Here is a 22,522-nt window from a genome sequence, read left to right on the forward strand (position 1 = left end):
TACATCCTGTATATTATTCCACTACATCCTGTATATTCCACTACATCCTGCATACTCCACTACATCCTGCATATTATTCCACTACATCCTGCATATTATTCCACTACATCCTGCATATTATTCCACTACATCCTGCATATTCCACTACATCCTGCATATTATTCCACTACATCCTGCATATTCCACTACATCCTGTATATTCCACTACATCCTGCATATTCCACTACATCCTGCATATTCCACTACATCCTGCATACTCCACTACATCCTGCATATTATTCCACTACATCCTGCATATTATTCCACTACATCCTGCATACTCCACTACATCCTGCATATTCCACTACATCCTGCATACTCCACTACATCCTGCATATTCCACTACATCCTGCATATTATTCCACTACATCCTGCATACTCCACTACATCCTGTATATTATTCCACTACATCCTGTATATTCCACTACATCCTGTATATTCCACTACATCCTGCATACTCCACTACATCCTGCATACTCCACTACATCCTGCATACTCCACTACATCCTGCATATTCCAATTCCACGAATGTGCCTCCCCTTTACAAGAGCCGCATTTGTGAGACCCTGCTACTTGTGTTCTGTCTTATAGAGTTTGAAAGTGCTCGTGGAATAGCATTATGGGACAAATGAGAGCACACCCATGCAGCATTATAACTAGTTCCTTGGTGTAAAGAGATGCCTTATAAAGGGACAGCGCTGTATTACACTCCATGCTCAAAGCAATGAGGGTGCATTACTGTAGTGTATTAAACAGTACATTTCTCAAATGAATTATTCACAAAATATAAATGATCCAGGATCTGTGGGCAGCAGTGTGGATTAGTGGTTAGGGCTCTGGACTCTTGACCGGAGGGTTGTGGGTTCAATCCCCAGTGGGGGACACTGCTGTTGTACCCTTGAGCAAGGTACTTTACCTAGATTGCTCCAGTAAAAACCCAACTGTATAAATGGGTAATTGTATGTGAAATAATGTATAATGTGATATATTGTAAGTCGCCCTGGATAAGGGCGTCTGCTAAGAAATTAATAATAATAATAATAATAATAATAATAATAATCTGTTTAAAAAAGGTAATGCTCTTCCTATCCCCCTTTTGCTGAAGGGGTTGAAGGAGCTGTAAGCTACTTGATCTATCAGTCTTTCCTTGTTCAAGTTATTAACTGCCATTAAAGCTGCAGTGGGATGTGAGGTGTTTGTGCTCCAGTACCCGCCTGATTGCTTTTGACAAGGGCATAGCGTTCTTCATTTACTGCTCTTGAGCACAATCTTCAAATCCAGAAGCAGGAATGGGAGTTAGCACAATGTCTGCACGTATGTCTCTGTCTAAAGGAGTGTGACAGTCTGTTGTGCCGGGATTCAATTACTAATTAATTATTCACTTGAATCCCAGCACGTGAACTAATTCTGTGCAACCCCGTGCTCACATATTATTTTATTTCATTTAGTTTTCTTGACACCTGTTTTAGACCACTGCTGCTTTTAACTAGACCAGAGCTGCTTGTTTGCAGTATTTATGAGGGATCTCTATAAAAAGGCTCAACCATGACAAAGAATAAATACAAATCATGTCTGGAAATCAGGTCTGTGTCAGATTGAAATGATAGGACTTCTCACTGGAAGCAACAGAGTGTAGTGAACAACTCACCGCTCTCTGATTTCTTTCTCTTTCAAATAGTAACAAACATGAGGCTAAGCAAATCTCCTGGTGCTTATCTCATTTCTCAAGAGCCTGGTTTAGTGGTAATGTTGGAGGGGATGATATTGTACATTGGTGGGAGGAATACAAGCCCACTCTGTGGAATTCATTACGTTTAGCCAGGGATAGACGGGACCCGTGGCTCCGTGAATCGGACACATTGCAGGGATGCTTGTCTTTTAGGGTTAGAGTCCTGATTCCAGCCAGTTTTAAGAGCTCCTCTTTCTTGGGCTGCGCAGAGTTAAAAGAGTATTGAAATCAGTGGAGGGAATGCAGAATTTCTACTGCCACTTTAAACATTAAGACATTTATTGATTTTGCCAAATTGATCTACGGAGCTCATGCAATTTTATAAGTGCAACTATGTGGCAAAGTGGTTTGTAGTGCTCCGGTGTACAGGTGATTCAAGGTGCTCCAGACAAAGGACAAACACAAAGTTCACAGGTCAGGTTCTTTAATATCACTGACGAGGGTTTTTAAATAATCAAGCTGGCTGTTCCCAGCAATGGGTATTGCCAGCGCCAAAAACAAGGGGTTGCAGTCCCGAAATAATAATTCAAACACAAAACACGTAACACAGTCACAAACAACACGTCTCCGGACTGTGTGCTCTGGTGCAGGTGCGGTGCTCTGAGTGCTGGTGCTTTTGTGCGTTCAGGTCCAGGCTGGCTTCTGGCTGCAGCTCCCGGCTTCGTATCAGCAGTCTGGCGAAGACAAACACAACCGTTTTTATCAATGGAATTCTGTTTCATTCATGTTTCCCGTCCTTGTTTCCTCCCATTAACCACAAGAAAGGAACCGATTACGGCGTCACGTCCCCCTAAAGTACCCTAAGCCCCACCCCCTCCGATAGCTAGTTCAATCACGTCTCCTCCAATTCATGACTGAAACTTTGCTCACCGTACTAGGGCAATGACTCCAGGTACCGTAAGGCCTGCTAGCTGTCTGATGCTGTTTCACAAAGATGAAGCCATGAGGCCTGCTAGCTGTTTGATGCTGTTTCACAAAGATGAAGCCATGAGGCCTGCTTAGCTGTCTGATGCTGTTTCTGCTGTCCTGTTATTCATTCAGGCACTACAAGGCAGCCCAGGGACGGGGAGGTCCCAGGAGTGGACTACAACTTCATCAGTGTTGGGGAATTCAGGACCCTGGAGGATAGTGGGGCTCTGCTGGAGAGCGGAACATATGATGGTATGTTGGCCAATGTAATCATCCGAACATAAGAACATTTACAAATGAGAGGAGGCCATTCGACTTATCAATGCTTGTCCGGTTCCTAGCAGCTGATTGATCTGAAACTCTGGCGAGGTAACCCATTTCATGGGCTGTGAAAAGAAGTGTCTCATGCATACATTGGGTCTTCCTAAAGACCGCCATACACTAGGGCCTAGGCAGCTTTGACAGCCTGTCAGCTTAGCCTTAAACTCTCACTACTGCATAAGTATTATGGGTATTTTACAGGTACTACTGCAAAGTTGTTGCTTCTAAAATACAGCAGCATTAATACTTTAGTACTTTTTTGTAAGGATAACATTCTTTTATATTCTATTTAAGTGGCACAAAATTTAAACAAAACATTTTTACTCTAATTTTATTCCTCATGTTGAAAAAAAAAGCTTCATTTATTCAGCAAAAAAGACTGCGAGTGGTACAATACAGAGTGCTTTGATTTTTTATGTAAACAGTTCTTTGAAACAGTTCAAATCAATCACAGTGGCTGATTTTTAGGAGTGTGCTGGCACTGTCTTGGTAAATGCCTATCAGGTTGCACAGGTAGAGCTCAATAGGACCCATTGAGGGTCCAGAATATTTTTTTATCTCTGTGTACCTGAATATGGGCTATTAAGCACATAACTATACAGTGTTATTCAAATGTAGAATAATAACAGACTTAATTAAGCACTGAATTGAATCTAGTCTCCCCTCAATGTCTCCAGACAGTTGCCTAATTGAAGGAAAATGAAGGAGCTACAGTTGATGTTCCCCAAGGCTACCAGAGCCATAAAGCTGACTAAAAGCTGCTGAAAGTATATCCCTGAATTGTAATTAGGCTTCCACTGACTTTTGACTGTACTCTGTTGAAAAGTATAAATGCATCAGTAATCTCTGTTGTTCTATGAATAGTTCTGGGGTTGAATGGTGGTTTGTGCAAACAGGTGTGCATCATATGTAAGCATTGTGAAGCATCAGTAAAAAAGTTCAGTTTGTTAAGGAGATGGGATTCAAGCCTAGAATCTCCCTACTACAAGACTACCTTGCAAGATGGCTTCATATCTGATCTGTACAGCCTGCAGCTTATACACATGACATGGACTCATTGTATTAGCCTTTTCTTCCTGTCTCCAGGGGGTGAAGCCCCAAGGAGCCTCTGAAGGAAGGAGGCTTGTTTCTCTTCCTGACGTACTGCAAGGTGGACTTTGAAAGAGGAGAGTGTCTCTGATAAGCTGATCACATGACCTGGTGGGCAGGGAACTTCTCTTGCTCGTCAGCCTGGTTGGCAGCAGGAGGGAACAGCTTAGTTTCTATCACTGTAGGAAGGTTTTTATAAATAAAACTATAAATTACAGAGAAACTGCAGGTTCAAGTCGATTTTATCCCCCATTCATCCAGTGAAAATAGTTGAGCCCAGATATGTCCTGGTGGCAAGATGCCAACATTAAAATCAAGCATTCTAAAATAGATCCACTTTTCTGCTATGCAAATAGTGCTTCCCAGTGTAAAAACTAGATCAACTAAAGTAAGAGTCTCAACAAAGTTTACTTTCCCCACAGTCAGTTATTGACATTTATTATACCATGCAGAGATTGATGAGGTGAGATTGTGTAGCATAAATTCAAGGTTAGTTTTGCATTCAGAACAGGTCTGAGAAACAATCAGATTCATAAATGAATCCCGGAGCTGTTCTATGCACATTGATTTACGTTGCATTTCTGTCATATTTTAGGTTGTCAGTATTTGCCATTGTGTTTGCTGCTTGTACTATACATAGTGCTAATCAATAAGACAACGCTGAAGTGGTCTTTTAGCTGAAACCAAGCTTAATGAAGACGTATCCCTGCAAAACAAATTCAGAGAGCTAGGAAGGAAATTAGAAGACAAAACCAAAACTGTGGTATTTTCAGGGATACTGCTGGCACCTTGCAAAGGACAATACAGACAGCTGGAAATAAATAATCTCAATGCATGGCTGAAATCATGGTGCACACAGGAAGGCTTCACCTTCCTTGAACATTGGAGCACATTCTACAACAAGGACTATCTATATAGGCGGGACGGACTGCACTTAAACAAAAAGGGAACCAATCTACTCGGAGAAAGGATCCTCGGAGGTTCAGAAGCATTTAAACTAGAAGTGAAGGGGGGAGAAAACTGAAAAACAGAAGGTAGACCACATCAAAACAAGGCCAACAACTCCGGTAAGATAGCCATTAAATGTATTTATGTAAATGATAGAAGTCTCAGAAACAAAATGTTAGAACCTGAAGCTACTGCACTAACAACTAACTACAATGTGATCGGTGTTACAGAAACTTGGTTATCCGAGAGTGATGGAGACGAATATAATGTTAGTGGGTATACACTGTATAGGAAAGACAGGCAGTAGAGAACAGGTGGAGGGGTAGTGCTGTACATCAAAAATAGTCTTGTAGCCTAGGTGTTAAATCTGGTGTTAGCAATTACATACCAAAAGTAGACAAATCTAAAACAAAATGGTTTAATAGATCAATTAAAAAAAATATTCAGAGAAAAAAGGCACTTTACAGAGCGTTTAAAAGGGACCAAAAACAAAGTACACAGAAAGAGTACTTGGAACTGCAAACGCAAGTCAAAAAGGAAGTTAGAAACACCAAGAGAATGAGCATTGCGAAGGGGGCCAAAACCAATTCCAAAAAGTCTTGCCAATATAATAACAGCAAGAGAACATTCAAGGTGGAGGTAAAATGTCTAAGAGATCAATCAGTCAGTCACATTTATTTTGTATAGTGCCTTTCATGCCAAGGCATCCCAAAGCGCTTGAAGAGAAAAAAAGAGAAAAAAAGAGAAAAAAATAGCAAATATATTAAGTGATTACTTTTCACAGGTTTTTACAAAGGAGGATATGGACGCCATGCCCCACATGTTGACCTGTTCCTATCCAGTTTTAAATAACTTTAGCATAACAGAGGCAGAAGTGTTAAAGGGACTAGGATCTCTTAAAATAAACAAATCCCCTGGGCCAGATGAGATCCTCCCAATAGTACTCAAAGAAATGAAAAGTTATTTACAAATCGCTAAATAAGATCATGCAACAGTCTCTTGACCAGGGGTTGTACCGACAGACTGGAGAATTGCAAACGTAATTCCGATCCACAAAAAGTGAGACAAAACCGAACCAGATAACTACAGACCAATAAGCCTGACTCCTATTATATGTAAACTTATGGAAACTGTAGTAAGATCCAAAATGGAAAATTACCTATATGGTAACAGTATCCTGGGAGACAGTCAGCATGGTTTTAGGAAAGGGACATCGTGTCTAACTAACCTGCTTGATTTTTTTGAGGATGCAACATCGACAATGGATAATTGCAAAGCATCTGACATGGTTTATTTAGACTTCCAGAAAGCTTTTGACAAAGTCCTGCATAAAACATGAATTCTCAAACTGAACGCAGTAGGGATTCAAGGAAATGCATGCACATGGATTATGGAGTGGTTAACTCCCTAATCTGGTCACCTCGCTACAAAAAGGATATTGCTGCTCTAGAAAGAGTGCAAAGAAGAGTGACCAGAATTATTCTGGTTTTAAAAGGCATGTCGTATGCAGACAGGCTTAAAGAATTGAGTCTATTCAGTCTTGAACAAAGAAGACTATGAGGCGATCTGATTCAAGCATTCAAAATTAGATAAAGGGGCATTCAGAACAGAAAGTAGGAGGCACTTTTTTACACAGAGAATTGTGGGAGTCTGAAACCAACTCCCCAGTAATGTTGTTGAAGCCGACACCCTGGGATCCTTCAAGAAGCTACTTGATGAGATTCTGGGATCAGTAAGCTACTAACAACCAAACGAGCAAGATGGGCCGAATGGCCTCCTCTTGTTTGTATTAAACACCATGAGGATCTATTGAACTTTTGCATTAGAACATTAACCCAGCACCCTTAGCCTGGGGAAACTGAACACAATCTTAACTCTTCCATTGTTAGTTACACACATGAATTATAAGAGCTCCTTTCAGCTCTAATTGAGCTGTGAAGGGAAGCAGAGGCGACAGTAGTAGAGATCACATATTTCCACAGAGGATCTCAAACAGAGGCATGTCAGAGGGCTTGCTGCCAGGACTTCATATGGCTACATGATAGGATGAAAACTACAAACATTTTTTCATAGCTGTTTTACGAGGCCAGCGGAACAGAGTACAGTGATCCCAAATGTGAACGAAACAGCAGTGAGTGAGTCAAGCATCTGTACCTGCATTGGATTCCTAGTGGCTGTGATGTGGACTTGAACACACGCACAAGTTCCACAATTCAGGTAGTTTCAATTGAAGCTCAAGCCCTGTCTATTTGACCTGGCCCTTCACTCCTAATCTCTCGGTAATGTTGAAGGCCTGCTGCAGTGTTCAGGTTCATGTGTTGGTCTGTTTGTCCTGCCCTGCTGGTCTCTAATGTAAACTAAGGGGCACGTGTGTTGAGTTCCTCTTATAGAATTATACACCAATGCACATAATATGCTGAAAAATATAGTAATGGAATGGTGAAGTGGTAGGTGTGGTCGCCTTTCAGTTTGGAGGTCATGTCTGCAGGAATGAAAATTACCTGGTTTTAATGCTTTATTTATTAACCTGAATCTCTTATTTGAAGAGATGCCAGTTCTGATGTTTACAGTCAGCAAGCACCAAAGCAGCTCTCCCGCTTTATATTAATTTAGCAAAGGGCCCATTTACAGAAATTACGTGAGCCACAAATCAGGGGAGCGGCCTGGGTCCCAGAAATGCAGCCTTGTGTTTGACAATAAAGGGGTGTGGGGTCAGTAGGGCTCCTGTGTTTCACAATGAATAAGCATTCTTATAAAGGGGTGTGGGGTAAGTAGGGTTCATGTGTTTCACAATGAATAAGCATTCTTATAAAGGGGTGTGGGGTAAGTAGGGTTCCTGTGTTTCACAGTGAATAAGCATTCTTCTAAAGGGGTGTGGGGTAAGTAGGGCTCATGTGTTTCACAGTGAATAAGCATTCTTATAAAGGGGTGTGGGGTAAGTAGGGCTCCTGTGTTTCACAGTGAATAAGCATTCTTATAAAGGGGTGTGGGGTAAGTAGGGCTCCCGTGTTTCACAGTGAATAAGCATTCTTATAAAGGGGTGTGGGGTAAGTAGGGCTCCCGTGTTTCACAGTGAATAAGCATTCTTATAAAGGGGTGTGGGGTAAGTAGGGTTCCTGTGTTTCACAGTGAATAAGCATTCTTATAAAGGTTTGTTTAGTGTAAAGTAGGTGCAGAATGTTGCAGAATTAAAATCTCAGGAGGGTCCAAATGAGTGTGAATTGGCGCTGCACATAAACAGCAGCTAAATTTTAATGAGGCTTCCTAGGATTCTCGTTGTACTGTTTGCAGACACTGTGCATACAGAGCTGGCACAGCTGATGAGACTGAGGTGTTATGTACTTAAATTCATATTTAATCAAAGACAGACAATTAGCTGGTGCATGGGATCATTCACTAGCCTTGTATGCCTTTTGAAGAAACAATAATGTTGTTTAAAAATAGGTGTTTGGTTTACCCTTGGTAGGCATTTCTTTTCTAGTTCTGTCCCAGGCTGCGAGAGTGCCCAATCTGGTGCATGTGAAACGCTGAGTTGATAAACTGAATATAAAGTACAAAGAAGTGCAGTCTTTCATTGACAGAATTCAGACTTTTAAAATAGATTTATATTGACCAACCCTGGAGTAAATGTTTGTTTGAACAGGACCTGTTTTCTATAACATTTATCAGCAACTTATCAGACCCTGAACCCAGCAGATCTTTCTTAACTATGAACCATTTCAGGATGACCTGTTAGTCTCTTGATGTTTGGAAAACGGTGTGGAATAAAGAACTGACCCAACATTTTCCATTGCTGGAATATTTTGTAATGAAGTAATCGGAGTGATGCAACAGGCATTGGTATTCATGGACATGACTCCCTTGTTTTTCAAACATGCTACACCCTGGCAGAGATAATTTAGTGTCCCTGCAACTAAAATTTCCTCCGTAAACAAAGTGTGCTGTCATCAAAGTCAGATCACCAGCATTCAGTTATTTGAGTTATTATTTGTATTGCAGTCCCTCTCTTGGGTTACAGACAGTGTCTCCGAGGCTGTCTGTAATGCTGTACGTTTCGTGCACTGGAAAGCAATGCAAAGTTAAAACTAAAAAAAAAAATCCTTGATAAAACAATCCCCCCAAAAATGACCGCTGAGTGTTGGGGGAGCCAGTGCTGTAACTGTGTGTGTTTCCTGTCAGGTAATTACTATGGCACCCCGAAGCCTCCTGCCGAACCCAGTCCCATACAACCGGACCTAGTGGACCAGGTTCTGTTCGATGAGGAGTTTGGCAGCGAGGTCCAGCGGAAACGAACCACCTCAGTCAGCAAGATGGAGCGGAACGATAGTACAGCGCCGGAGGAAGAAGAGGACGAGGACAAAGCAATGGTTAACGGGGTCCTGGGTCAGTCCATTTATTCATTCACCTGCTCTACTTTCTCATTCTCTGTGGTTTTAGTTGTAGATTTAAAGCATTGTGTTACCCTTACCTGACCCCTCTATAATGGGTGCAGCACTGGTAAGGCCTCCTCCCTTTACCAGGCCAGTTTTAATCCATACCTAATGTGAAGTTTACTTTCACTTCTTTCGTACTGTAACAAGAGCAGCCATCGCTAATCATGAGAAAACTATTTCCCAGTTTCCACCGGGGCCAAAGGACTTGTACATCAAAGCTGCAATTATTTAACAGACTGCCTTCTCATCAGTGATCTATTCAGAAACTGTGTGGGGTGGGGGATCAAACACTCTTATAAGAATTGCTTATTAAAGAAAACAAATAACATGCTGTCCTAAAATCTCTAGACACATCAAAGTTGCTGTGTTCGGGAAACTGTATGTGTGTACTACCCTCTAAATATTGAGACAGGCAAACCTGAGTTGAGGAAAAAAGTTGGTGATTTAAACAGATCACATTGTGTAGATTTGCATGTCACATACAGGTTCACTGTATTGATCTAAGAGGATTGAAATATTGTGGTTGCGGAGTCATAGAAACAGAGTTGTCATCAGCCCGACAATCAGTACAAGACTGGCAAACAATGCACTGCAGTACAGCGGAATATTTATTTATTTCTATTATTATTCGTATTAAAATGACATTTTTCAGAGGACAAGGATTCTTCTGAATGGAGGAAAACCGTCCCGAGTTATACTCAGTCGAACAGCTCCATGGATTTCAGATTCTGGAACTCTTTGCCAAGAGATGAGAACCAGGAGCCTCTACCCAAGAACTGGGAGATGGCCTACACTGAGTCAGGGATGGTCTACTTCATCGAGTGAGTCCAGCTGTCTCTGAGGCTGAGCTGAGAGCACAGAGCTATTTTGTAATGGTGGTTGTTGTCCCTTTTACATGGTAACTTTCTAACTGTGCTGCGACCAAAATGGAGTATCAAAAATAAATATAATAATAATAAACAACTGTATCAGTACAATTGATAAGTATAGAAAAGAACATACATAAATCAAATGTAACAAATTATCGCAGCATTGTAGTTGTTTTTTTTTGTATTCACTTTAACAAGAGTAGTCCAAAATGTATTAGGAAAGTGCATCACATAGAAATCCTGTTTGTATTGCATTCTATATTCCATTCTTGATTCATGTCAATTGAAATATAAAATAGCTCTTCAATGAGTCTTTTACTATGATGTGCTGTATATCATTTTCCTTCTCTCCATAGCCACAACACAAAAACAACCACCTGGCTCGACCCTCGCCTGGCTAAGAAAGCCAAGCCCCCAGAGAAGTGTGACGATGGAGGTACGTGGAGGCCACCTGGTTGCTTTATCATAGTGCTGGCAGAGAGCACCGCAAGGAGGAGCAGGATTTCAGTCCTGTTCAGTGACAGCGACCTGACAGGAACAGAGGAGGGTTTCATTTGAATGATCTCCTCTTTGGGAAACTGGATACTGAGTAGGACTTAACACATGATCCTGAGTAGCAATGTCATTTCATTTGCTGAAGATAGGGCTTGTTGTGTATATTTCACTCCTTTAGTCTGCCAAGAATAATATAGAAAGTGGACTAAATAAGTGCAAACGATACTGAAGTATGGAGGATATTTTATGCCAAAAAAAAAAATACATACATAAATATCTGACCACAGAGATTAATTACACCCCCCCCCCCCCCCCCCCCCTCCAATCTGATCTAACCGATTTGATGATTTGTTAATGGTGTTCCCCGCGATCGAAGACATACTATCTTGCTGACTGCAGCAGACACCAGGTGTTCTCGTGGATAGGTTAGGAGACAATCACTGTATTTTCCTCATGGCATAACTATGCAAAACTGGTGTGCTTTTAGGCTATTTTAACGTAAATACATTATTTATTGCATCCAATTGTAATCTCTTACTGTCTGGAACATTTCACCCATTTACAAAAGCAAATGCGAAAGGAGTCATTTGAGTCATGTTTCAGGATTTGAGACTTAATTATCTTGATTTGTCATGAAGAAACATACGCACGTATATGCCCTTTCCATTATACAGTAGGCTACGTCATACAACCGTTCACAGCTCCTGAAGACTAATTCGCAGCTGTTTTACGCCATTAAAGTGTTCATGATAAGGAGTAAACTGAGGCATGCGTGTCTCAGTGACCTTATTATTGGGATGACACATGGATGATCAAGCCCGATCCTGCTTTTGTTTTACAGAAAGTGGAGTAACTGCAACACAAAATGTAGCTCATCTACCAAAATGACAGCATTGCAAAGTCTGGGAGAGACATGACAAAAGAAGAGAATCAAATTAGGCTTCCACAATCTCTTACAAGTACTAACTACTAACTCGTGCACACAAGATACTTTTTTTGTTTTGTTATTCACACCATGTCCCTTTAGGGATTCTGTACTAAACCATTGTGCATAAATATTTCATTTTTGTTTAGCAAAGGTTACAGTCAGTTTAAAATGATCATCCATCCATCAGGCAAAGGCTTTTTAAAAAACGCTAGCAGGAACACTGTTCTCTTAATGAATCTGACTGTCAGCGTGCCATGTCTGGAGGGGCAAATATTATACTGAATATCTCAAATTATGTACTTGTTATTATAGGTGTTACTGAAATGTTATTGAATCCAGTATTTTTTTTCTTTGAGTCTCAGTGTTTCCCTGAATGTAAAAATCTGCACATCTCAGGAGCCGTACTTGTGAAAACAAAACTTCTCTCTTTCATCCACAGAGCTTCCTTATGGCTGGGAGAAGATAGAGGACCCGCAGTACGGCACCTACTACGTTGAGTAAGATCACTGGCAATTAACAGCGTTAAGTCATCAGCGCCACATGAAACTTTAATATACTCCTCACAAATAAGTAAATTGCACAAAAAAACACACAGTTTAATTAGAGCTAAGAGCTTGTAGATGAATTCTGTATTTTTTAACATTTGATGTGTGATAGAATCATAAAATAATTTCAGTTCAGTCACTCGCATAGGCAGCAGAAGGGTTATGAATTACCACAAATAAATGGTGATGGTTTTCATGATATTTCAGTCACATCAACCAGAAAACCCAGTTTGAAAACCCGGTGCTTGAAGCAAAGAAGAAACTGACTCAGGAAGGCCTGGATAAACCCCAGCAGGCAGCAGCGCCCCCTACAGGTAGAGTATAGAGTTTGTAAGTTGATAAAACCCTTTTGATCTACTGCAGTGCTGTCCAGCAGATGGCCTCTTTGAAGTGGTGAGCAAATATTCTAAATTAATTAGTATGTATTACCTTGGATGAGCACAGTACGGGTTTACAGAAAACCTGGGAAGAATTTCAATAATGTGCAGTGCTGATTATTAAACTCCTGCAGTACGAGATCAATGCAATTAGACCTGCTTTTGATGTTTTCCATATATATATATATATATATATATATATATATATAGAGAGAGAGAGAGAGAGAGAGAGAGAGAGAGAGAGAGAGAGAGAGAGAGAGAGAGAGAGAGAGAGAGAGAGAGAGAGAGAGAGAGAGAGAGAGAGAGAGAGAGAGAGAGAGAGAGAGAGACAGCATAGCGGGAGTGTGTGCTACCTTTAATGTTTTCATGCAGTGTAACTTTTTTATGAGGGTTGTTTTGTAAACAATTGCCTGCTGATTTACTCAAGGCTCTGTGTGAACAAGATAGTATATCTCAATAGATACAGTGTGTGTATGTATGTGTGTGTATATGTGTATGTATGTATATGTACACACAGCAGCCACCCCCATGGTGTGTTTCTCCAGTGACTTTATGCACAGTGTGGAACCAGGGCGCCCTGGTCATGTTGACAAGCTTGCTGTTTCCGACCTGTACTGTAGAAATATTATCAGAATAAGGGTTTCAACTTAGAATTCTTATTCAGCCCTTCATCCAAGCACTTGTAAAGACATGTGTTTTGTTTTATTTTTAGTTTAAGGCTACCCGTATCTGTATGAAATATTAAACTGAGATTACTCTGATGAATAGCAGATGGCTGTATGTCAGCCCACTCGCCCCTAAAGTATTGGTGTTTTAGAGTGTGTCTTGTTGGATCAAAGGGGATAAAGCTTTGGCTAGTCACTCAGTCAGGGCTCAGGGCAGCTGTTCATCTGGAAGCAGAGGCAGTGATGACATCATGCAGCTGGACTGTGATCGGGGACGCTGATGAGAGTCGAGTCTGAGGAGGAAGAGCGTCCTTGACTGTTTTAGGAAATGAAAAAGCAGTGAATTGCTAATGGCACTCTGTTGAGTTTGTTTTGTTGATTTTTAGACTTTATAAAAGTTAAATGAAGTAATGCTGCCTAGTGGTTTGATTAACTGGTTATGAATCCCTCTGCTACTGGCTTAGGCTTAGATCCCAGGGAAATCCAGAATGAATTATATAATTTGTGAGGGTACTGATAGTCTTTCCATATATTAATGCCAGATTAAAACCCTGAAGACCGAATCTTCACACTGGCAGAGGCGTGTTAGCCCTTATCTTCACACTGGCAGAGGCGCGTTAGCCCCTATCTTCACACTGGCAGAGGCATGTTAGCCCCTATCTTCACACTGGCAGAGGCGCGTTAGCCCCTATCTTCACACTGGCAGAGGCGCGTTAGCTCCTATCTTCACACTGGCAGAGGTGCGTTAGCCCCTATCTTCACACTGGCAGAGGCGCGTTAGCCCTTATCTTCACACTGGCAGAGGCGCGTTAGCCCTTATCTTCACACTGGCAGAGGCGCGTTAGCCCTTATCTTCACACTGGCAGAGGAGCGTTAGCCCTTATCTTCACACTGGCAGAGGCACGTTAGCCCCTATCTTCACACTGGCAGAGGCGCGTTAGCCCCTATCTTCACATTGGCAGAGACAGCCTGTGCTATGCATTGTGTGGATGTGAAGCTCTGGACTGCCTGTGCTATGCATTGTGTGGATATGAAGCTCTGGACAGCCTGTGCTATGCATTGTGTGGATGTGAAGCTCTGTACTGCCTGTGCTATGCATTGTGTGGATGTGAAGCTCTGGACTGCCTGTGCTATGCATTGTGTGGATGTGAAGCTCTGGACTGCCTGTGCTATGCATTGTGTGGATGTGAAGCTCTGGATAGCCTGTGCTATGCATTGTGTGGATGTGAAGCTCTGTACTGCCTGTGCTATGCATTGTGTGGATGTGAAGCTCTGGACAGCCTGTGCTATGCATTGTGTGGATGTGAAGCTCTGGACTGCCTGTGCTATGCATTGTGTGGATGTGAAGCTCTGGACTGCCTGTGCTATGCATTGTGTGAATGTTAAGCTCTGGACTGTCTTTCTGCAATCTCCCCCCTCGCTTTTTTGCATGGTGACAGTCTACTTGGAGTCAAGGTCACTGCTGCAGTCAAATTAAATTCAAACATCCATTCTGCACGCTGGATAGCAGAGCAGAAGTAAATCAATTGCCTACTGAAGCACTTACTGAACTAATTTGATGAAATTAAATTTTTTTTTAAAAAGCAGAATTCTTATATTTCTGGTGGGTGCAGGGGGGTCTTACAAATGAAGTGGCTGATTCACTTGTTGTGTGATTTCACAGCCTTTGTCTCTGTCGGCAGCAAGAAAGGGTTCTTTAAGATCACATGATATCCTACAGCACACAGAAACACTATCTGCTGTTTGTATTGAGCCAGGACTCCAAGGCTGAATACGCCCTGTCTCTTTGACGTGTTTCATGAATAATGAACTACATTTTAAATCTGTATTACATATCGAATGCATGTGCAGTATGTAGACAGAGAGCATTTCATCCCCTTTTGAGGTGTGTCTTGAGTTTCCAATGTGACATCAGGAAGTGTAATGTTAAAACTTTACAATGCATTAGTAAGACCTCATCTAGAATATTGTGTTCAGTTCTGGTCACCTCGTTACAAAAAGGATATTGCTGCTCTAGAAAGAGTGCAAAGAAGAGCGACCAGAATTATCCTGAGTTTAAAAGGCATGTCATATGCAGACAGGCTTAAAGAATTGAATTTATTCAGTCTTGAACAAAGCAGAATGGAGATTAGATAAAGGGGCATTCAGAACAGAAAATAGGAGGCACTTTTTTTACACAGAGAATTGTGAGGGTCTGGAACCAACTCCCCAGTAATGTTGTTGAAGCTGACACCCTTGCGGTGTTCTGAATGCCCCTTTATCTAATCTCCATTTAATACCTTTATAATTACCTATATGGATATAGTTACCATATAGGTAATTTTCCATTTTGGATCTTATTATAGTTTCCATAAGTTTACGTATAATAGAAGTCAGGCTTATTGGTCTGTAGTTACCTGGTTCGGTTTTGTCTCCCTTTTTGTGGATCAGTATTACGTTTGCTATTTTCCAGTCTGTCGGTACAACCCCTGTGTCAAGAGACTGTTGCATGATCTTGGTTAGCAGTTTTTGTTTTAGATTTAGATTTGTCTACTTTTGGGATGTAATTGTTTTGCGCCTCTCGTACTATATTTTTAAAAAACAGCCATCCTTTTTCTGCGGATGTTTTCTCTATTTTACTCCAATCTACTGCTGTTAGTCTCTGTTTCATACCTTCATAGTTTGATTTTCTAAAATTGTAAACCTTAGCTTTAGCCATTACTTTCGGAGTTTGCCAATGGCTCTCTGACCTCTGTTTTAGTTATTCTGTCTTTGTTATTTGAAAAGACTAAATCAAGGCATGCCTCCCCTCTAGTCGGTGCCTTGACAAATTGCATTAGGAAGCAGTCATTTGTCATTTCCACCATTTCAATTTCGTCCGTCGTGCTCCCCCCCGGGTTCTCCCATTTTAATACGGGGAAGTTGAAATCCCCCATTAGTATGGCTTCTCTTTTTCTACACTCATTTCTAATGTCATTGTATAACAGATTTTTTTGCTCAGCGTTTGAATTTGGCGGTCTATAGCATGCTGCTATTATTATGCCCTTTGAATTTGTGTCCATTATTCTGACCCATATTGATTCTGCATTGTTTTCTTTGTCCTGATTTAACACCTGGGCTTCGAGACTATTTCTTATGTATAGCGCTACCCCTCCGCCTCTTCTGTCCTACCTGTCTTTCCTATACAGTGTGTACCCACTAATATTATATTCGTCTCCATCACTCTCAGACAACCAAGTTTCTGTAACATCTATCACATCGTAGTTACTTGTTAGTGCAGTAGTTTCAAGTTCTAACATTTTGTTTCTGAGACTTCTAGCATTAGGACAAATACATTTAATATTTGTCTTACCTGAGTTGCTCCCTTCTGGTTTTTTCTGTTTTCTCCCCCCTTCCTTTCTAGTTTAAATGCTTCTGGACCGCCTAAAGGATCCTTTCTCCAAGTAGATTGGTTCCCTTTCTGTTTAAGTGCAGTCCGTCCCACCTGTATAGATAGTCCTTGTTGTAGAAAGTGCTCCAATGTTCAAGAAAGGTGAAGCCTTCCTGTGTGCACCACGATTTCAGCCATGCATTTTGATTTTGTATTTCCAGCTGTCCATATGGTCCTTTGCAAGGCGCCGGCAGTATCCCAGAAAATACCACAGTTTTGGTCTTGTCTTTTAATTTCCTTCCTAGCTCTCTGAATTTGTTTTGCAGGGATCTTGGCCTGTCTCTACCAATGTTGTTTGTACCAATGTGGACGACTACTACCGGGTCGTCTCCTGTTCGTTCTAGGAGCCTGTCCACATTCTAAGTGATGTGCTTGACAGAGGCTCCTGGAAGGCAGCACACTGTTGTAGTAAGGGGGTCCAAACTGCGAACTGAACTTGCTGTGTTTCTCAATACCAATAATTCCCTTCTTTTTGCTGCCTGGTCAGCACTGTTTATAGGGTCCTGGATGTTGTTCCTTTCATGCTCTTGATGTTGGTTTTGATCATCTAAATGTTGAAGTGGCTCATATTTGTTGGATGTTTGGATTTCTGGTGGTTGTGCTTGACAAAGTTTCTTTTTTTCCCTGCTTCTGCCTATCTGAACCCAGCTGTTTCGACTCTCTTCCATCTCCGTGGTGGCTTTCAGTCTGCTAGGGGTGCAGACTTCCATGAATTGTGGGTGTGTCAGCTCCACAAGCTCCTGTTGCTGTCTCATTTCCTCCAGCTCTTTTTAATGCAGACTTACTCGTTGGAGCAAGTCCTGGATTGTGAGGCACTTTACACAAACGTGGTTGAGCTCTGTTGGGTTTTCTCGGATTTCCCACATCATGCAGTTGTCACAGATTACTGGCTTGAAGACCATTTTTTTTTTTTTGGAAGTTTAGTTTAGCTTCTGCAGCTGTCAACCTGCTTTCAACTGTTTCTAACTGCGTTGTACTTGTCCACGACTGTACTTCTCCCACGATGTCGCTTCCACACGCTGTCGCTGGGAAGACTGCCTGCCTTTTGTGTGCTTGTGCTGCGGGCTCTGCTCTGCCCCTCCCCCGTGTCTCAGAACGCCACGGAATTTGAATCAGCTGCTTTGAGTTTCAGCTTGTTATCAGGAAAATACACGCAGCTGTAAGGCTTTAAGATGCAGTGTTTTCCGATTAAAGCAACTCCAGATTTAATTTAAAGATGTAATTCCTCCTTTCTGCTTCTAACTGCGTTGTACTTGTCCATGACTGTACTTCTCCCACGATGTCGCTTCCACACGCTGTCGCTGGTCAGTTAATAAAGTAGAGAAGCGAGAGTGTGCGCTGGTATTGTTTACTGAATTTACTACGATTGTAACTCCTCCCTTGGTTCTCCTGGGGTTCTTTTATGTGTAAAGCCTTTCTTTTTTATTAATCTTATTAATTCCTCTGAAATGGTGAACTGCTATTCAGCTCATTACTCCAGTTTGCTGACCCTACAGATGTTGTAATAAACAACAAAAACATGGAACTTTATATTGCCTCGTTCCTCAACATTGTTTAACATACATTGGTTCTAGACATTGATTATGGTGGCATGGAACATTCTGTGATTTTATGAAGCTCACTGCAGTAAACTACTCTGCAGAATCCTACTAAATTGGGATAAAGTGCTGTGCAAGGAATGGGATGCTGAACTGGACAAACCTTGTTCACCTCAGAAAATAGACAGGGTTTTAGATTATAGGCTACCACGCTTTTGGCCATGTGGTTGACTAATTGGCCGGTTGCCTAATTCGCCTCTAGTGACAACAGTGGTTGCTAAATTTTTTAGGCAAGACAGTCTATAGATATGAAGTAACTAAGCTGAATCATTAAACCATCACTCTTAGCCTTCAAACCACATATTATCTTTCTTCTTCTTCTTCTTCAGTGCCGGGTGAGACCACCAGACCTCTTTTCACACAGTTGTCCAATATCGAAATTGACCCTCTGCCCCAGAGGTGACCGGCAAGTGTTCTAACCACTTCAGCATCTGCTGATCATTATAGAAACAGAAGGAAGCACTGACTAACTTCTTATTTCTTGCTGTTCAGATGCGGAAAGGCCTCCATTCACCCGGGACCCCTCCCAGCTGCAGGGCACAATGGTCCACACAGCCCTGAGGAAGAGTAACCTGGGCTTTGGCTTCACCATCATTGGGGGGGACCGGTCCGATGAGTTCCTGCAGGTCAAGAACGTACTCAAAGACGGGCCAGCCGCGCAGGACACCAAGATAGCATCAGGTGGGCATCGAGCCTTGGAATCGGGGCTCAATGCTGTGCTTCAAATTCTTAACTTCCAATGATTTATTGACAGGGTTTTCAGTCCTTAACAAATCCATTATATTCTCAAAAAAATGTCTTGGTTGTGTCCCCCATAAGTTAGAGTCTAATGTAGCTATTTCCATTGGTGCATTGACAGTGCCCATCTGTTACTGATGTGCACGCACACACGCTATTTCTAGAGGCACTGTGTTTTATTGAAGAGAAAATTGCAGGGAAACTTCCAATGAGAAAGAAGTCAATCGGAGCAGCTAAATAGGATTTTTGTCTGTTTTATGCAATAGAGGTCTTTCTCTGAGACTCATTAGAATGTAAAGAGTCTTTTAAAAGACGTGCTAAATGAGTTTTTATTGCACACTATTGATCTTCCTTGAGGGTCTAGTAATGAGGGGATATGCTGTAGCTGCATTCTGGAGAGAAACTGGGGCTTCAGTGTCATTTGAAGATAATGGGAGAAGGGGTTTATCAAATCCCAGTGGTCAAAAAGGAAGCCGTAAGAGGTCAAGATTGGCAGCTGACTGCTCAATCAAAAGGCAAATTAGATGGACGTGGGAGTGCTTGTTTGTATTTTAGAAACTGTAATCTCTTATCAGCAGATTTACAGTGTAATTGCTGCCAGTTCTAAAGCTCAATGCCCAGGACACCTTGTCTGGGAAAGTCAGATGTCTAATTGTAAGTATCATCCTCAGTTTAGTGTTCGGTGTAGTGTGGTAGAAAGGGCCACCATGCTTCCAGAACCTAATCACAATCCTTGGAAGTGCACATTGTCCTACCTCTTACCCAACCAAGGGCTTCTTTGGAAAAGCTTAATCAGTTCAGTATACATATATTATCTGCTGTACAAGTCATCTAGTATGGTGCAACCGTAACCAACGTGCTTTCTTTTGTAGGCGATGTTATTGTTGATATAAATGGCACCTGTGTCCTTGGTAAGACACATGCAGACGTGGTCCAGATGTTCCAATCCATCGCTGTGAACCAATACGTGGACATGGTTCTGTGTCGGGGGTACCCTTTGCCTGAAGATACTGGCAGCGAGCCGAGCAGTGATATTGTTACTGCCACCCCCTTGATCAACGGGCAGCCCATGCTTACCAAGGGGGAACCCATGCATGGCTCTCAGGAGCTGCAGTTCATCCCCAGCGATCAGAACGGGAGGCCAGTCATCAAAGCCCTTCCCAATGGACGCTTCAATGGTCCACTGGCTGAGCATCCTGAAAACAGGTCTTCCATGGCCTCCACTGGGCTCCTGCAGCCGGAGTTGGTGACTGTGCCACTGGTCAAGGGCCCCAATGGGTTTGGCTTTGCCATCGCAGACAGTCCTCTAGGGCAGAAAGTCAAGATGATCCTGGACGGCCAGTGGTGCAGCGGCCTGCTGAAGGGAGATGTCCTCAAGGAGATCAGTCGACAGAATGTCCAGACGCTGACCCACAGCCAGGTCGTGGACATCCTGAAGGAGTTTCCGGTGGGAAGTGAAGTGTCGGTTCTGGTCCTTAGGGGAGGTGAGTTAATTGACAAAAAACATATATTTTATTCTTTTTACAAAATAAATAATCCCCTGAAAGAGGCACGACGTGCTTAATAAATACTGCAGTGTGATACTGAAGAACAGCAGCACCCTGAGCACTTTAAACTGTTCTCTTTCTGTGCCATGATTGTCGTACCAAGGAGGCATGAAATGCTTTAGGGATCATGTTGCATTTAATGCATAACAAACTGGGCAGGCAGGCAGATGAGCTCTCTGATAAACTCACTGAGAGACTGCAGTATCTTTCACCTCAAGTATCTGAACGAGTAGCAAGACAAGATAAAGAAATGTCAGGCCTCTGACTTGCCTCGTCTCTGCTTGCTTTTGTTTTCCAATGTCAGCAGCTTGCGACAGGATTAATAGGCATGCTGGGAAGCATGGGGATTGGGTTTCACAGTTAATATATTACACTTGCATGTAGGATAAAACAACACAGTAAGATTACTGCTACCTGGAGGGACAGATCATGTGTTATTGCTTTATAGGAGGATAGTTCTTTGCACTGTTTGCAGGTGGTCTGAAACTGGATTCAGACTGGCTTCGGCTGTTGAATTGATTGCTTTCCAGTGCAGTGCTGTTGGTTTTCAACCCGTGTGGAATGCTCACCTTCAGTTCTCTACACTATTATCTTCTTAAAGGAATAAATCTGAAGCTATAAATAAACTGTTTTTATTATATATACGTGTGTGCGTGAGAAAGATCATTAACCCTCTGCGGTCCATTTATTCAGCGCATCTCAGGCGTGTCGGGTGCAATTTATTTTCACACGTGCAGTTTATTTTAGACGTGCTGTTTTAAAAGTATTTTTTGTCACAGTAAAACAGGTTTAAAAGGCACTTCATATCAACAGGACACTCAGTACTGCATCTCCAGCCCCGCTCCACTCCTTGTTCGCTGTATTTTTCACATACCTCTTCGTATAATGCGATCCAAGTCATTATTTTATTACTGTAACATCTCAAAAAGCGCTGCAAATGTCTGTGATATTCTTTGAGCGCTGGATGCAGAAGCAGCTATCTTGTTTGTTTATGGCCGTGTTATCTCTGGTGCCAGGGCTATTTCAGGGTTTGTACGCTAGCCTGGAAGTCTGGAAAAAGTACGGAAAAATGCACTACAACAGCCAAAATATATACATTTATGTTAAAGGCTATGATTTTTTAAACAGTTACAGACTGGAATTACAAGCTACTGTACTCTGTTCACCAAGATTAACATTTTGTTTTCTTGTTGTTACCTTTATTAAATAGTTAACGTTATTTCTCAACCCAGGAAAAAAAAATCAAATACAATAGTTATTATCACTGAAAAAAAACGCCTTCTGTACCCTATGGTGTGTATAAACGTAGCATGTTAACATCGCTTTTTTCATTTCTTTAATGTGATTTATTTAACTGTATGGTGCTTGCTTGTAACTTACAGTACCGAGTGCAGCAACAGTCTCAGGTCCAAACCGTCAGCCGAGTGTAGATATACTGTTTACATCCTCGCTATATGGCCTTCATTATATGATTAAATACTGATTTAAAAAAATAAATAAATAAATAAAAATCAAACTGCTGCTGATGTTGGCTCGTACAGCTCTATGCAGCCGACATGGCAAAGCAACATTGATGTGAACCAAGAGAACCAAGATTAAATTAACATTTGCAATTGATTTTTTTTTTTGGGGGGGGGGGGGTGGGGGTGTGTACTGTGTTCTTCAACTAATAGGATCTAGCCAGAATACTGGATGCATGCAGCACGCCACAAATAGGTACTGAACTTGTAATTCTACTTTTATTCACAATCTCATTGCTATTATCATTATTATTATTATTATTAGAGGTGACAAATACTGTAATAATAAAGAAAATCAAAGAATAAAAACAGTACTAATATTATTAATAATTTAGCTAATGCCTTTATCCAAGGTGACTTCCT

General features: G+C 41.7%; 1 protein-coding gene across 4 annotated transcripts in view; it reads left to right on the forward strand.

Annotated features, from left to right (window-relative positions):
* LOC117432797 (membrane-associated guanylate kinase, WW and PDZ domain-containing protein 3) overlaps positions 1–22,522 on the forward strand; it is a 135,206-nt gene that overhangs the window by 84,679 nt on the left and 28,005 nt on the right. For 3 of the 4 annotated variants that reach the window (XM_059004736.1, XM_059004737.1, XM_059004733.1), the window contains exons 3-10: positions 2,810–2,929; positions 9,215–9,418; positions 10,121–10,289; positions 10,694–10,773; positions 12,200–12,257; positions 12,513–12,619; positions 18,847–19,035; positions 19,965–20,576. In XM_059004736.1, the coding sequence (XP_058860719.1) occupies positions 2,810–2,929; positions 9,215–9,418; positions 10,121–10,289; positions 10,694–10,773; positions 12,200–12,257; positions 12,513–12,619; positions 18,847–19,035; positions 19,965–20,576 (1,539 nt within the window). Of the gene's footprint in view, positions 1–2,809; positions 2,930–4,634; positions 5,155–9,214; positions 9,419–10,120; positions 10,290–10,693; positions 10,774–12,199; positions 12,258–12,512; positions 12,620–18,846; positions 19,036–19,964; positions 20,577–22,522 lie in introns of those variants that run through there. The other variant, XM_059004735.1, reaches the window with a different exon arrangement.

The sequence above is a fragment of the Acipenser ruthenus genome, chromosome 30 (assembly GCF_902713425.1).
Source record: "Acipenser ruthenus chromosome 30, fAciRut3.2 maternal haplotype, whole genome shotgun sequence".
NCBI classification, from domain to species: Eukaryota; Metazoa; Chordata; class Actinopteri; order Acipenseriformes; family Acipenseridae; genus Acipenser; species Acipenser ruthenus.